The 15,829-nt window shown below is 44.9% G+C and overlaps 1 protein-coding gene across 1 annotated transcript; it reads left to right on the top strand.

Annotated features, from left to right (window-relative positions):
* Positions 1–301: 301 nt before the first annotated feature.
* ANAPC5 (anaphase promoting complex subunit 5) lies at positions 302–13,946 on the top strand. The gene is made up of 17 exons (XM_074554702.1): positions 302–559; positions 639–718; positions 1,464–1,573; positions 1,962–2,157; positions 3,083–3,149; positions 3,894–3,995; positions 5,069–5,259; positions 6,110–6,191; positions 6,820–6,909; positions 7,794–7,975; positions 8,447–8,582; positions 9,576–9,650; positions 10,449–10,570; positions 11,698–11,805; positions 12,362–12,509; positions 13,080–13,242; positions 13,590–13,946. Exons 1-17 carry the CDS (start codon positions 356–358, stop codon positions 13,802–13,804), a joined length of 2,271 nt encoding a protein of 756 aa, XP_074410803.1. The 5' UTR covers positions 302–355; the 3' UTR covers positions 13,805–13,946.
* The last annotated feature ends 1,883 nt before the right edge of the window (positions 13,947–15,829 follow it).

Here is a 15,829-nt window from a genome sequence, read left to right as displayed (position 1 = left end):
GTTTGCGGAGCCTCAGCAGCGCCCGCACACAAAGAACGTCTGTTCCCTTATCTAACAGATAACTCCTGAGGGCCGCAGCGGCCCAATCGCAGCCCATACCCTCGCTGTCCCCAGCCGTGGCCTGGCTGCCGTGCAGGGCAGCGCGGGGTAGCAGCCCCGCCTCAGCGCGGACCCTTCTCTCCCCGGAACGTCTCTCTCGCGCCGGGCCCGTCGCGGCGGCCCCGCTGTGGCGGCGCACATCCCCTCCTCCGATTGGCTGCGGCGCTGCGCGCGCGCCGGCGACGGGGCCGGCGATTGGCTGGCGCGGCGAGGGCGCGCGCGGTTTCCCGGGCGACGGGCGGGCCCCGGCGCCGCCATGGCGAGCGTGCACGACAGCCTGTACTTCAACCCGATGCTGACGAACGGCGTCGTTCACGCGAACGTGTTCGGCGTCCGCGACTGGGTCACCCCGCACAAGATGGCTCTGCTGGTGCTGCTCAGCGAGCTGGGCCGCGCCGGCCCGCAGCTCGGCCTGCTGGAGCGCCGCCGCCTCAACCGCCTGCTGCTGCCGCTGCTGCAGGTCGGGCACGGGCCGGGGCTGGGGGGAGGGCGGCCCCGCTGTGTCGCGGCCTGTCGCGACATGTCGCTGTCCTCCGCAGGGTCCCGATATGGCGCTGTCGCGGCTGCGCAAGGCCATCGAGGAGTGCTGCCCGCACCTGGCCGGCTCCGTCCACATCAGGTGCGGGCCCGGGCGGGCGGGGCGGGGCGGGGCCGCCGGGGATGCCCCGCGCTGTTCGGTCCCTCCAGCGCGGGAAGTGCCCCGGAACCTGCAAATGTCCGGCTCTGAAAGCACCGGCTGGGCCAAAACTCTGCTTGGACAGTTTCGGACTTGTCATAGCTGAGTTCTGAAAGGCACCGACATCGAAGTGATCAGATGGAAAGTTTCTGTGGGACAGAAGATCTGCTGGCATGTCAGATAACTCACCAAACAGCAAACTCACAATTCCAAAAATGCAAGCAGTACAAAAATTTAAAATTTTTGAAAACATTTTTAAAATTGTAAAATTTTTAAATGTCCAAAATAAAAAGAAAATAGTTCCCATTTGTTTTAAGAATAACCATCTCATCTAATTATTCTCATAATAGAGACCTATTTAAAAATAAAAACATACCCAAACATAATAATAATAAATAATATTAAAACATTATTATTATTATTATTATTATTATTATTATTATTATTATTATTATTATTATTATCATTATCATTATCATTATCATTACCACTATTTAATATTATCTTATCTCAGTATAAAACCTCCTGGGGTCCAAAAAATTAGTTATCACTTGTTTGCATTTACTCATTTATGCAGAAAGCAGGGGAATATTTTTTTTATGTCTATGTTAATATCCTAGAACATGTCATTTTCCCCCTGTTGTCTGTATTAATGCCCTAAAAAATGACATTTTCTTCCCCTGTTTAGGTTAAAACTCATGGCAGAAGGAGAACTGAAAGACATGGAACAATTTTTTGATGATCTTTCCGATTCATTCTCAGGGACAGAGCCAGAAGTTCATAAAACAAGTGTAGTAGGTAAATAATTGTTATCCATAATATTTAAATAATAAATAATTGTTATCCATATTTTTGCTGTGATATCTGTCATTGATGTCACTCCCTCAGGACACAGCTTTGTTTTTCGGGGGAGGTTTTAAACTGCAGAATGTCATTTTTCTCTTGCTCAGATGTTGCCTATTAACTGACAGTTTTGCACACTGTGAGCTTGTTACTGATTTTAACAATTTATCACTTATCTTTAGTGAGATTTGATGATACACTGAGTTGTATCATCGAGATGAGACTCAGTAATTCCTGTTTAATTTCTCATTGATTTCTGTTTGATGAGGAACTGAGGGATGTTGTTGAAGCTGCTGGCCGTGGATTTGTGTCCCGGCTGCTCACAGCAGCATTCCTGTTCCAGGTCTGTTCCTGCGCCACATGATCCTGGCATACAACAAACTGTCCTTCAGCCAGGTCTACAAACTCTACACAGCACTCCAGCAGTACTTCCAGAAGGATGAGAAAAAGGATGGAGCTGATGAGAATGACATGGAGCTGACAAATCCAGACGAGCTGGATGGGAAAATGGAGAAAGAAGAACTTGATGGGCCTTTAAGGTGATCAATTCGTGTTAAAGCCTTTTCAGCCTTTTAAGAAAATGAATCTTTGATTTGTTTAAAGTCTCCTGCAGCCGGGCTGAGCTTTGTGGCCGCTCGTTTCCTTGGTGCCACCGTGTGGTGACATTTGGCAGTGGCTCGGGGAGGTGGCACTGCCCCATCCTCATCCTCCCCTGGGGAACACAGCCCAAAGGCAGCTGCTGCCCACAATTTCCCTCTCCTCTGTTGGAGAGGTCACTTCTGCTGCCAGCAAGGAAAGATTGCTCAATAAGGAGAAGTTGAATGGTTTTGTTTTGCTTTTCACCATTCTCCAAATAAAAGAACTCGTGTCTGTTTACCTGAGAAAGGAGAAGCAAACGCTGAGAGTTTTCACCTGCTGAAGGGATGCTCCATTGTAAGAACAATTTGATGTGTCCATGTATTTAAAATGTACTTTGCAAACTGTATTTGTATAAACTTGTGCAGGAGTTGGTGAGTCAGACAGCAGCTTTGGGGTCTGGCTGTGTGCTGGGCTTGCTGCCTTTCCACACAGTAAATTGCAGAACAGCTGTTTCCAGCTGTTCCAGCTGTGATGGATGTGGTCAAAGTGCCAGTTAATCTCCTTGGGACTCTCTTCAGAAGACAGAAAACAGAGCAGAGCCATTTGAATATGTCAGCCCCAAATCTTCTCTGCTGTATTTCTTTAGGGTTTTTTAGGGTGATGTTGCTCTCAACCACAGGTTGAGAGCTAAACTGTGTGAAATCATTTGGTTTGCTGACTTTGATGGAGTAGATTTTGTTCTTTATTAAGCTTTCTCAGTGTTCTTTCATGCTTTGAGCTGCAATATCTCACAGACCTTTTGAAGCAGAATGTGGGGTGTGTGATGAAAAGTGTTCCTGTGCTGTGTTTCCTTGCCCTGTTTCTAACCAGAGTGTGTCTTACCAGGGAAGAAGAGATAGCCTGCACTGGGCCTCTTTCCCAGAAACAAGCAGAGTATTTTCTTTCTCAGCAGGTATGTTAATTCTCATTAAATGGAGGAAATGTTCCATAACACCAATTTCACCTTGAATTTTACCCACAGTGTCAGCTGAGATGTTTTCTGTGCTCTGATAGAGCTTTGTTGATATCCTGCTTGTTGTTGCTCAGTGTGAGCACTTGGGGCTATGAGTGTGTCATGCAGACATGTCACCATATGCTGATATTTGGTTCTCACAAGGTCCTTCTGCTCTGCTTGCCTCACATTTCTGTGAAATGTGCAGTTTTGTTGGTTATTCCAGCTGGTAAATAAAAAAGGGAACAGAAATACACATGGACACAAATGTCAGTAATTCAATAGTCAGTAATGCTAATTTTAGTAGCTACATTTTTGTGATTTTTAAAATTAATTGAACTGCTTGGCAAAGCAAACTGGATTTATCAATTTCTTTTCCTGAGGGTTTTTTTTTTCTATGAGAAGATACATACAATTCCAGTCAGCAATGTGTGGCAGTAGTTCTTCAGAGAGAAACTTAACCAAAATTCTTTAAATGTCTTTAAACAGTCCTTTGAATAAGGTTTTATTTGACTTGGTCTCTGTGATCTCTGGAAATTGAACACTGTAATGGAATACAGAACTGCCACTATCATAATAGACAGAGCTGCTACAAAATCTTCTTTAATGTCCTCTCCAACCTAACAATCCTGCACCACAATATATTTTTATAACCCTCCTTTTGGAATTACATTTCTTACTTGTACTGTTCAAATTTTATCCCAGGCTTCTTTGCTAAAGAATGATGAGACAAAGGCTCTTGCTCCAGCATCTTTACAGAAGGAATTGAACAACTTGTTAAAATTTAATCCAGACTTTGCTGAAGCAGTAAGTATCTTTTTCTTCATCCAGAATGGTTGTTAAAGGATTTCTTATCTCAAGGATAGGATTATTTGGAAGTAATTTATTCTCTATTGAAATATAAGTAGATGATAAAACTGGGAGGAAGTTGCATGTAAATGTTTAGTAATTCAGACTAAAACTCCTGAAGGTACAGGAACCTTAATTAAGCAAAGTACTTCTCCTTCATGCATAGATATAAACCTCTTAATTTTGGTGGGACTGAGTGCATTCTTGTTCAACTAAATCTAAAACTTACATAATTTGCCCACATTTTCCTAAGTAATTTCAGGCCTCATTCTCCTGTAGTTTAAAAATCATTACTAAGTGCAATATCTGTTAATTTGGCTGGTAGTTGTTCACTTTGCTTCTGGTCCTTAATAATAATTTATACTGAAAGCCACAGAGAGCTCATGCTGAGGGACCAGAGCTGTGGTGTGAGCTCTTGCTTTGTCCCTCAACAGCTTCTTCTTGAGAAACTTCCAAAGTTCAGCTCCTTCCTGCCTTGTTTTCTGGCCTTGCCTCCCAGCAGCCCTGGGCTGAGCAAAAAGATTTTCCTTGCTGCTGTTGGGAAGGGTATCCTTGAGAGGGCTGCCATAGTCCCTGCCTGGACTTCACAGCATAAAGGATTACCCTGCCCAGGTCTCAATGCCAAAGAGAAAATACAGAATTTTAGCATCTCCTTTCTATCTGCACAGCATTTGGAAGCAGTGCTGATGTTGTATCTTCCTGAGTGCAGGCACTGTGGGAGTGCTGCCTCCATTCCCACTCTCACATAAATACAGAAATTCCATCTCTTCAGAGATCTCAGACTCTCTGGGATCTTTCTGACAGATCTTGTAATCTTCACCATTTGGCAGATCCTGTTAGGGCAAACAGCCAATATTGTCCAAGAAATTATCCAGTTTAATCCAGCAATTCTGCCCAGGTAGTATCAGCATTGCAACTTCTGATCAGTATTTCACAATTACATGTTTTGGACAGAAACACCCAGTAATTACAAACAAAACCTCTGGTTTGGTATCTGTACATTTAAAACTGATTTTCTTTCCCTTTTCCAGCATTATTTAAGCTACTTAAACAGCATCAGGGTGCAGGATGTCTTCAGTTCCACACACAGCCTCCTGCACTACTTTGACCGGCTGATCCTCACGGGGGCCGAGAGCAAGAGCAACGGGGACGAGGGCTACGGGCGCAGCCTGCGCTACGCCGCGCTCAACCTGGCGGCGCTGCACTGCCGCTTCGGCCACTAGTACGGGCTCCTGACCCACCCGGGCATGGCAGGGGCTGGGAGAGCTCCCCCTCCTTCTAAAAACCCTGCAGGGCATCTCTCTCACTGGGCAGCAGCTGTGGTTGGGTTGGGATCCTCGTGAGATCTTGGTTTGTTTGGGTTTGGTTTTGTTTTGGTGTTTGTTTGGTTTCCATAATAACTGAGCTATCTAAGAGTTGATACTTGTCTGTGTCCTGGTATTTTAAGTGTTCAATTACATTTCCATGATCTCAGAAGGGTCAGTGGGCATAATTGCCTATTTTCATCCATATTTTTATCCATACTTTCAAGAAAGTGTGGTTGGTTTTCTGCAAGTCAACAAAGAGCTGATGATCTGGCAAAAGAATAATTAAACCAAAAAAGCCATCCGAGCTTTTAAAATGCCACAGGGGTTGGGGTTTATTTTGTTGATAAAGCTGGCCTACCCATCTTCATTTCTGGTTTGCATTTATTGATTGCTGCCTGGAGGCATGATGTGAAAGGACTGGAGAGGGGAAGGACACTGCAAAGTTGAGAGTAACAATTTCCACAAAGGCAGATTCTAAATGTTGCCCCTGTTCAAACAATAACTTGCCACCGTGGCCTGTACAGGGTTTGAGAGCCCACGTAGGGGTTACAGCTGCATTTTGGTTTGCAGATGCTGTCAGACTTTCTGTCCTGAAAACCAGAATGCACTGCTGAGTGCTGGGAGGAAAACACAGGCTGTGAGATCAGAGATCTGAGTGCATGATGCATAATTCAGATCAATATTCCTCTGGATCAGGACACTGTATCTCGAGCACTGCAGGAACAGTAATTGTTCTCCCTCTGTCTGTCTGTCTGTCTGTCATAGCCAGCAGGCTGAACTGGCCCTTCAGGAAGCCATCAGGATTGCCCAGGAGTCCAACGACCACATGTGCCTGCAGCACTGCCTGGTAAGAGCTCTGTGCCAGTGGGCCTGGAGCTGCTGCAGAGCTCCTCTCCCAGCAGCACCTCCCCAGAGCGCCTGACTGCCCAGCAGTGCCCTGGCATCACTCCTGGCACACAGGGCAAGGATCATGGCATGGTTTGTTGCAGCTCAGGGTTAATTCCTTAAGCAGGAATTGTTATCCCAGTGGAGATCTCAGTCATGAGCTCAAAGTTGAGCCTTAGATGATGTAAAAAGAAGTGTTTCAGAAGCTGCCTCCTTTCTGTCTGTTGAATTCTCAGAGCCACCTTTAGAGCAAGCAAAGTGGGAGGGAAGGACTTGGATTTCTCTCTATTTTTCCCTGTAATTAACATTATAATGAGTTGACATCAATGGTATCAAACTCCTGAGGTGCTGCATTCCACAGTTCCTGTATTTTTGTGCATCATTGAACCTCCAGGTTGGCTGGTGCCACACCAGCATCCCAGCCTGGATGCACTTCTGATAAGTTTTGCTGTGCAGCATTTAGTAGAAGTTTCCTTAGAATCAATCCTCAAGTATTTTGCATTTCCAGTGACTTTTTGTGCATTCTCCAAGTTCAAAGTGCTGCAGCCATCAGTTATTTGCAATGAGAATTTGATCTTTTTCTTTGCTAGAGTTGGTTGTACATCCTGGAGCAGAAGATATTTGACAGCTGTGTTCTGCTGGAGCACTCTGTGAACAAATCCTTACATTTTGGATTGCCAGTGAGTCCATTTCATCAATCCTTAACTTTATTCTGGGACCAAACCGTGTGGCAATGGGCATGTGTGTGATCAGAGTTTGGGGTTTTGTGGCTTGTCTGTTCAAAAGATGGGATTGGATTTAAACAAACATGTTTTAACACTCCAAAATCTACCTGTTTTTATTATTCTTATGCTTCACATTAACAAGCCAGAGTTCAGTTGCTTTAATGCCAGAGCATTATTGCAAGGTTCACTGGTTTTCCTTCTAACTTGCTTGATTTTCAGGCAGAAAATCTCTCTGTGGCCACTGGCCCAGGCACATTTTGTTACAATCAGGTGCTCAGGGGAGGTTCTTAGGGCTCCACCTTCCCTGAAGCTCAGTGCTGATGCCTCTGGCCGGGCTTTGAGCACATGTTTACTTGTACAGCTCTGTGGAATCTTGCAGGACAGCCCTCCCCTTTGATAGATCTGTTGTCTGTTAATGTTTAGTTCTGTCTTCCCCAAATCCACAATTCCTTTGTTAAGAGAATTGTTCTAAAATTGACTAAAACTGCTGGGAGATAGGAGCAGCCATGGCCTCTGTGGGGAAGGGAAGGAAAGCAAAGGCTCTGTTTTCACAGCAGTTCTGGAGAAATCCAGGTACTGCTCCTGTCCTCCTCCATAAGATTTCTGTGTGGGGGAGTGGAAATTACCTTTCACATCCAACAAAATGACATTCACATATGTGTGGGTGTGCATAAGTGAGTATTTAAAGAAATGCCTGGAGCAGTGTTCCTTTGTCTGTGCTGTCTTTTTGGGATTCTTTTTTAGTAGTTCAGAACTCTGCTCCAGTGTAATTTGCCAGCCTGGGGTACTCTGTTGTCTTCCATCACTGTAGGTATGTTGTTTTTTTTCCTTCTTCCCAGTATCTTGCTTCCTTGGGAATCCAGTCCTTGGTTCAACAAAGAGCTTTTGCAGGAAAGGCTGCCAACAAACTAATGGATGCCTTAAAAGATTCTGATCTGTTGCATTGGAAGCACAGCCTGTCAGAGCTCATAGACATCAGCATAGCACAGAAAACTGCCATTTGGAGACTGTACGGCCGCAGGTATGGGCTCTGTTTGCAACTCCTGCATTAGCTGCTGCACTTGTTGGCACATAATGCATTTCTATGGGTGTAACAAGTGCCTGTGTCTCTCCAGTGCACTAAAATCAAGCAATCAGACTGTGATTCAGTACAGGCTGAGTGCAATTATTTCCATTCTCTTGTGTTCCTTTAAAACTCATACTGAAGAAGAGATAGAGTTTCCATTTAATAGTGGCAAATAGATCATAAATTGTTCCTGTGCCCCCACTTTCAGCATCTCTGTGCTTTGGCTGTGTGCAGCTTTCAGTCTGCAGTACTTGCTGTGCCTGCACAGTGCAGAGTCTCTGGACAGAAGTTATTTTACATAAGTTTTCCTTCTCCCCAGGCCCCTGGCTTAACCAGACAATGTAGACTATTGTCATAATAAACCCATAGATTAAAAATGGCTGTTGTTTGCTGCTTGAAAACTAACAGATATTTCTCTTGCACAAGCACCATGGCACTTCAGCAAGCGCAGACCCTGCTGAGCATGAACAGTCTGGAGGCTGTGAACGTGGGCGTCCAGCAGAACAACACCGAGTCCTTTGCCGTGGTGCTGTGCCACCTGGCAGAGCTGCACGCCGAGCAGGTGAGCTCCAGGCCTGCCTGCACCGGGTGCCGTTTGCTGAGAGCGCCTGTGGGTGGTGCTGACAGAGGGTGCAAGACTCCACTTGTGGTTTTTGCTGCCCTTAACGCCCTTTTGTGGGGGCCTGAATATATGTTGTATTGTAAGACCTGTGTGGTTCTGAGTTGCTCCAAACGAGCTACAGCTGCTGCCCAACTAAGGACCCTGCAGCTGCAGCTCATTTGGAGCAACTCAGAACCACACAGGTCTTACAATACAACATATATTCAGGCCCCCACATTTTCCCCCTTTTCTTTTAACAATTATACAATCACAATACACATACAGTTCCAGCTCTCAGGCTGCCACAGCTCTCGGCTGTCCTATCTTCTATAGTCCCAGCTCTCTGGCTGATATTTCAAAGTCCCAGCTCTCAGGCTGCCACAGCTCTCAGCTGTCTTTAGATGTTCCAAGACTCTTTTCTTTAAAGGCCATATTCTTCCAGCTTTCTGCTGCTACAGCTCCTTAATTCAAAGGCCATATTATATTCTACAGTCCCAGCTCTCAGGCTGCCACAGCTCTCGGCTGTCCGGGGGATTCCATACCTTCTTTCAATGTTTGGTTGCAGTGTTCTTCCTCACACGGGGTCACCAGTTGTTGTAATCTTTGCTGCAGTGTTGTTCTTCCCTCTCTGCTGGGGCTCTTCTCCTTTCTCTGCATCACAGTCCTTCCTGTCTTCTCAGGGGCTCCTCTTGGGCTCTCGACCCACCCCTGTTTATCTCAGTTACCTTCACGAGCTACAGCTGCTGCCCAACTAAGGACCCTGCAGCTGCAGCTCGTTTGGAGCAACTCGGACCCACACAGATCCCACAATACAACATATATTCAGGCCCCCACACCCTTTAACTCTGGGGGCAGAGACAATGCAGGGTGTTTGCTTGGCAAATCCCTTCCCGGAGGGTTGTGCTGGAAGGGAGGGGAGCAGGGTGCATTAATCAGTGTCCTTCTGTGTTCCAGGGGTACTTTGCAGCTGCTTCTGAAATACTGAAACACCTGAAGGAGAGATTCCCTCCCAACAGTCAGCATGCACAGGTAGAATACTTGCATTCAGCCTGTAAGTTGTGTCACCATTGTACAGTAGGATCTGAATCCCACTGATCCTGAATTTTCTCTGGATGCCTTGGGCTATACATTTTCCCATTTCCCTTGGCTCGTCCTCATGGGAAGCTGTGCAGCAGCAGCTTTTTTACAAAAGCATGGAAAAGCTGCCTGGGTTGTTTTCAGACTGGTGGGACATTTCTCTTACCACAGCCTCCTAAGATGAAGCTGTTCAAGTAGAAATTTCATTAACAGAGGAATATACATCTGCTTCATGAGCACATAGAGCAATTAAAGGCTCTGCATTGATTTGAAGCTTCAAAGTTCTGTTTAATTAGTGCTGCTTATTTTGATATATTACAATCCAGAAATAACTGAGATAATAGGCTAATAACCTGATTTTGTGTGACTCTGGGAAGCATTGCCACAGGAGTCTATAAGATAGTATTTACATTGAAGTGCTTGAGATCCCATTAGATGTAGTGTGGGCCTGCTCTTTTCACTACAGAACAAGTCTACTTGTCTACAAGTCTCAAATCATTAGTAATGATTTAAAACAGCCTTTTCACATAAAATGCAGTCAAGTAGGTGAGCTTCAATATTGAAACATTAATCCAGACCTGAGCATTTCTGTTGAGGACAGTAATTCAGTAAATCCAATAATTGGACAGTGGAGTTAGTGTGTCTGGAGATAAATACCCCTGGGGGAAAATAAAAAGTGAATTCTAATTTAGGATTGGAAAATGAGCAGGCACAATTTCTAAAGCTTGTTTCTGGATGTTCTTTGTTTAGCTTTGGATGCTGTTTGATCAGAAAATACAGTTTGAGCGAGCCATGAACGATGGCAGATACCATGTAGCAGATTCTCTTGTAGCAGGAATTACAGCACTAAATAGCATTGAAGGTGTATACAGGTAAGGAATCGTGGGTCTCTGTGCACTTGCAGGTTTCTTCCATGCAGATCATGAAAAATTAGCACAATGATCACTGACAGCCACATATGCTTACATTTTTTTCCCTTTCCAGAACTAGTTAAGGTTATGTGGTTTAACCTATAGGGCTGTTCCTTTAGAGCATGTCCTGCAATAATAATTTGTAGTTGTTTCTCTGGGCATTTTAAGAACTGGAATAGCTGAAGTTGGTTTTATTCTAGGGCTGTGAATCTGTCATGGTAAGGTCTTCAAAATCTGCTATACTCAAACCTGAGCACAAGGCAGATTTTTATGTCAAATAGCTGGGGAGGGAGCTCAGGCCTTGAGTGAATTCCTCTGTGGCCTGGTTTCTACATCTCCAAAATGGAACAATGTGATTTTTTTTTTTCCACTCACCTTAATGTGGTCTTGTTCCTAAATGAGAATGACATGTTAAAAATAGTTACAGTTAAAACTTGGTATTTGGTGAATATGAAAACCAACGTAGTGTTCAAAGAATTTCTTGTCGATTTTCAAAGGCAAAACACCTAAAAGCAGCCAGTGCCAGTCAGCCAGAAGAGCAGTATTCAAGCTGTGGGACCTGATGCTTGTCCTTCTGGAATTGGACTGATCATGAATTGCCTGATCTTTAAATACTCTGCTCAGTCTCTGGTTCAGGGCATTTATACCCATCTCCTGCTGCTGTGCATTTGGTCCTGACTTCCCTGCTCTCCATTTTCCTGGTGCTCCATCTCCTTGTTAGCTCAGGCCAATTTTAGCTGCTTTACCTCATACCTGTTTTCCTCACAGATAATTACTTATGCTCTCTAGCTTGCATGTCCTCCCACTTCTGCTGCCTGTTTGGCCTTTGGTTTTGGCAATCCCTGGTTTCTATCTAAAGCTGTTTTATGAGTTTGATCCTTTCTGCCTGGGAGTTGTCCAGTTGGCACCAGGGAGATCTGTTTTTCCTCCTGTCTGTGTGTGCAGCATGTGTACACTTTGTCAGGCTGCCAGTCTGCAGTTACAAGAAACACAGGTCACAAAACAGAGACCTGTTTCACTGTGTTCTGAAGAGCAGAATTCTATACAAAGTACAAAAATACAGTGATGTTTTCTTTCTACCACGACAGAAAAGCCATTGTATTGAAAGCCCAAAATCAAATGTCAGAGGCACACAAACTTCTGCAGAAATTGTTGATCCACTGCCAGAAAATCAAGAACACCGAGATGGTGATTAGGTAAGAATGTTTCATTTGCAGAGTATTAAAGCCACTTTGCAGTGATGAGAATCAGCCATTTCAATTTGTCTGTGTTCAGACTTCACTAGTCCTCAGATTACCTGCTGTGATTCTGAGATTACAGAGTCATTTCAATTATTAATCACAGTATGGAGGAATCCTCAAAATATTGTGTCATTTAAACCTAGTTATTTTTAATATGTAAACTGAAAGGTGGTAAAGTTAAAGTTCCATGAAGGTTTCTGGAAGAAGGAAACACTGCATCTAAAATAAATAGGAAATGTGTGTGTGTAGTTTTACCTTGGTGTAAATCTTGAGAGAGCTATTTATCTTTTTTTAAAGATATTATAGATTATAGATTACAGATTATATATATTATTTAATCTTTTGTATGCCTGTGGCATCTCCTTTTAAGGGTGTAATTGAAATGTATTGTATATGCAGCAGCATAATTCATAATAAAAGCAATCCCATTGTGGATGGAACAATTCCCTGGGAACAAGGGGCCGTTTTTCACCCAGAGTGAAGTCTGTAAGTGCTGCTCCCTGTTTGCCAGGGTGCTGCTGTGCATGGCAGAGCTGTACTGGAGGTCCTCGTGCCACACCATCGCGCTGCCCGTGCTGCTGCAGGCCCTGGCCCTGGCCCGCGAGTTCAGCCTGCAGTACTTGGCCTCTGAAACCGTGCTCAACTTGGCTTTCTCCCAGGTAGGGCTGATTTGTGTTTTCACAGGGCTGCAGGGCAGCATTTATTCTGGGGATCTGGATGCTGTTTTTACTCCTGTGAGATTTAAGAACACAGCCTTGTTGGAATTAAATTATTGATTGTGAAGAAGCAAACTCTGGATGTAAAAGCTTTCGAGGAAATTAATAAAAGTTGAGTTTCATGTGTATCACTAAAATTTATAGCTATTGTATATAATTAAGCAGCATACATTTCCCCTGTCTTAATGTCTTCAGTTATCTTTTCATGCTGGTATTTTGGCTTTCAAGCAGCACAGGTTGGCTTGTATATTAAAATTAATGCTGGTAATGAGTTCAGTTATATTGTTTATTCTGAGAGGCATGGCTGTCAGCACTGAGTAGAGAAGCCTTTCCCAATCATTTCTACTCACAAGTTTTGATTTAAAAGAAGATTGTCGGGAAAAAGTTGAAAAAAAAAATTGCATGTGTTACATCATGTTGGTAGAAACAGACATGGCTTGTGTTGGTGTTCCCTGAAGAAGCTGCTCCTGTCAGTGCATTCCAGTGTGAGACCAACAAGGATTTGTCTTTCAGCTGATCCTTGGCATTCCTGAACAAGCCCTGAATATCCTGCACATGGCAATAGAACCTGTCTTGGCCCACGGAGCTGTCCTGGACAAAGGCTGTGCCATGTTCCTGGTGGCCAAATGTCAGGTGGCTTCTGCAGCTTCCTACACTCCACAAAAGAAGATTGAAGGTAGTGTGAAGAGTAATTCTCTCTGAAACTGCTCACAAGTGCAAACCAGTGTCTGTACTGGAATCCTGCTACACCAGAGTGTGTTACCTGGTTATTGTATACAAAATTCATTAGGAATTAGTTGTTGCACAGATGTTTATAGTGGAACATTGTTTATCTGCATACTTTCACACACGTATTTTGCAGCAAAGGCTGAATAATAGAAAGTAGCTGAGAGACCACGTTGCTAAGACACAAATGGTTTTGAAAAGCTGAGGAATTTGTAATTGGCCTCCTTAGACTTGAGCTGCCTTGGAGATATTACTGTGATATTTTCTTAAATATGAATGTCCCCCTTTTTCCCACAGCTTTGGAATCTGCTATCTTGAATCTAAATGAAGCCAAGAGTTACTTTGCCAAAGTGGACTGCAAAGAGCAGCTCAGAGACGTTCTCTACTTGCAAGCGCGGCTGTTGCACACCCTGGGCAGGACCCAGGAAAGGAACAAATGTGCCATGTTGTTCCGTCAGCTGCACCAGGAGCTGCCAGCACACGGTGTCCCCTTGATCAATGCCTTCAAGTGATGCATTTAAAGATGAGATTTGTTTGTTTTCCTGCTCTGGTTTTGTTTGTTTGTTTTCTTTTTTTATGAACACCTTTTTATTGTATTCAGTCATCCGGGTTTCAGAATAACTGCCAATAAATCATGGTCTGCTCTTGAACAAATTTGTGTTTTGTAACACAAATGTCATTTTCCACCCATTTCACTTTTATTCTCTACTTGAAACTAAGAAATTAGCAGGGGAAAAAAGAGAAAAGACCCTCTTGACTGTGTTGTAAACACACTGCGGGGAGCAATGTAGTCACGAAGTACTGTTCTGTTCTTAGGAGTGACATTTCCCAAATCAATGCAGGCTTTATGAACACAGGAGTACAAAAAATAGTGGAAAATGTAGGCAAAGCTCCTTTGTGCTCTTTTTAAGTGGTATGGAAGGAGGAGTCTCATTTAAAAAGTGTCCTTGCTTTTAACCTGTCTGCAGTTGCTGTTTATGCTGCAGAAACAGATGGTGCTGGCAGAAAGGGAAAAACCAGGGTTCAGTCAGAAAGGTGTAACAGTGCAAAGTCCTGGCACTGTTGTTTCATGTGTCCTTGTGCAGAGGGGGGATGAGGAAAGGAGGAGTGGGAAACAACAGCCCCAGCTCGGCTGAAATGTTTTATTGTGTGCTTTCTGCCCTCAGCACTGTGTGTCATTCACCTGCTCTGCTTTTATGGGTGAATAGATGGAGATCACAACTGAAGTATCTGGAGGGGCCAAGAAATCTGGAGAGGGACTTTGGACAAGGGCCTGGAGTGGATTGGATTCCCAGGGTTGAATGAGGAATGCCACCCTGTGAGGGTGGGGAGAGGCCCTGGCACAGGGTGCCCAGAGCAGCTGTGGCTGTCTCATCCTTGAAGTGTATAAGATTGGGCAGGGCTTGGGATAGTAGCAGGTGTCCCTGCCCATTGGTGGACTTTGAGATCCCTTCTATCCCAAACCATTGTGTAACTGAGTGTGTGATGCTCATTTTGGAAGAAAATTTCATTTTGACTGTCGTGTGCAATTTGAGGGCAGACAAGATTGCACTCCTGTGAGTGTAAACCTTTGGTGGGTGCCACTCACCTGGTGACTGAGGAAAGCTGAGCATCATTAAAGCCCCAGAACTACCCTGCTTGGAAGCAGCAGATTTAACTGTGGCATTGCCACACAGACCCAAACCTGGTTCTGCTGGAGCTGGGCCAGGTAAGGAGGAAGAGAGAAGCACTAGGGTGTGGTTGAGACAAGCATAGCCCCGTGTTAGTTTACACATTCCATTAATTAGTGCTGCATCGGGGCTCTTGGCAGATCATCAGGGCCTTGATTTTAAAACGAGGTTTCCAACGGCAAAGAGGAGTTCAGCTTTGTGGAACGCTGGTGATGCCTCATTCCCTCTCTGCTGCGTTTTAACCAACATCGAGGAGTTTAAGCCTTAAAATGTTCGGAGCACCTACAGCGTTCCGGTAAGTAATCTGATTTTTAGAGTGGCTTTCAGGATTCTGGTCAGAAATACAATGTTTATCGACAAAGCTGGCATGGAGACCTGGCTCTGCTCTGGGGAGCTCTACAGTGTCAAAGTGGTGCCCGCAAACGAACCTTGAAGCAAAATGAGGAAGAGGGTTTGGCCAGCTGTGGCATTTGCATCTGCTCAAGGCTGAAGCTGTTGCTTCATGTAAAGAAAACCGGGGGTGAGCTTGGTGCAGAAATGGTGCTGGATGGAAATAAAAACAAACCCCAAATACCGGACAAAGCAAGGGGTATGTTTGCCGAGGGCTGGTGTCAGCCGGGTGTTAAAGGCCGTGCAGATAGCAGATTCCAAAGCCTTGCCCGTGAGCTCTGTCTCAGCGCTACAGAGCTGTAACTTGTGCGGGAACTCTTTGGTGGTGGCCTCTGTGACATTTCCAAACAACTGCTTTCCAAACCGCCCCTTTGGGTGATGCTTTGGGCAATCGCTGAGTGCGGGGGACCTGGCGCGGGTACCCCGTTTGTCCCCAGCCGACCCTGCCGCCGGCAGCCCAGGGTTTGCGGGGGCCGG

This window comes from Zonotrichia albicollis, chromosome 18, assembly GCF_047830755.1.
Source record: "Zonotrichia albicollis isolate bZonAlb1 chromosome 18, bZonAlb1.hap1, whole genome shotgun sequence".
Lineage (NCBI taxonomy): Eukaryota > Metazoa > Chordata > Aves > Passeriformes > Passerellidae > Zonotrichia > Zonotrichia albicollis.
Note: the sequence above shows the minus strand (reverse complement) of the source record. Positions and strands in the feature narration are given on the sequence as shown.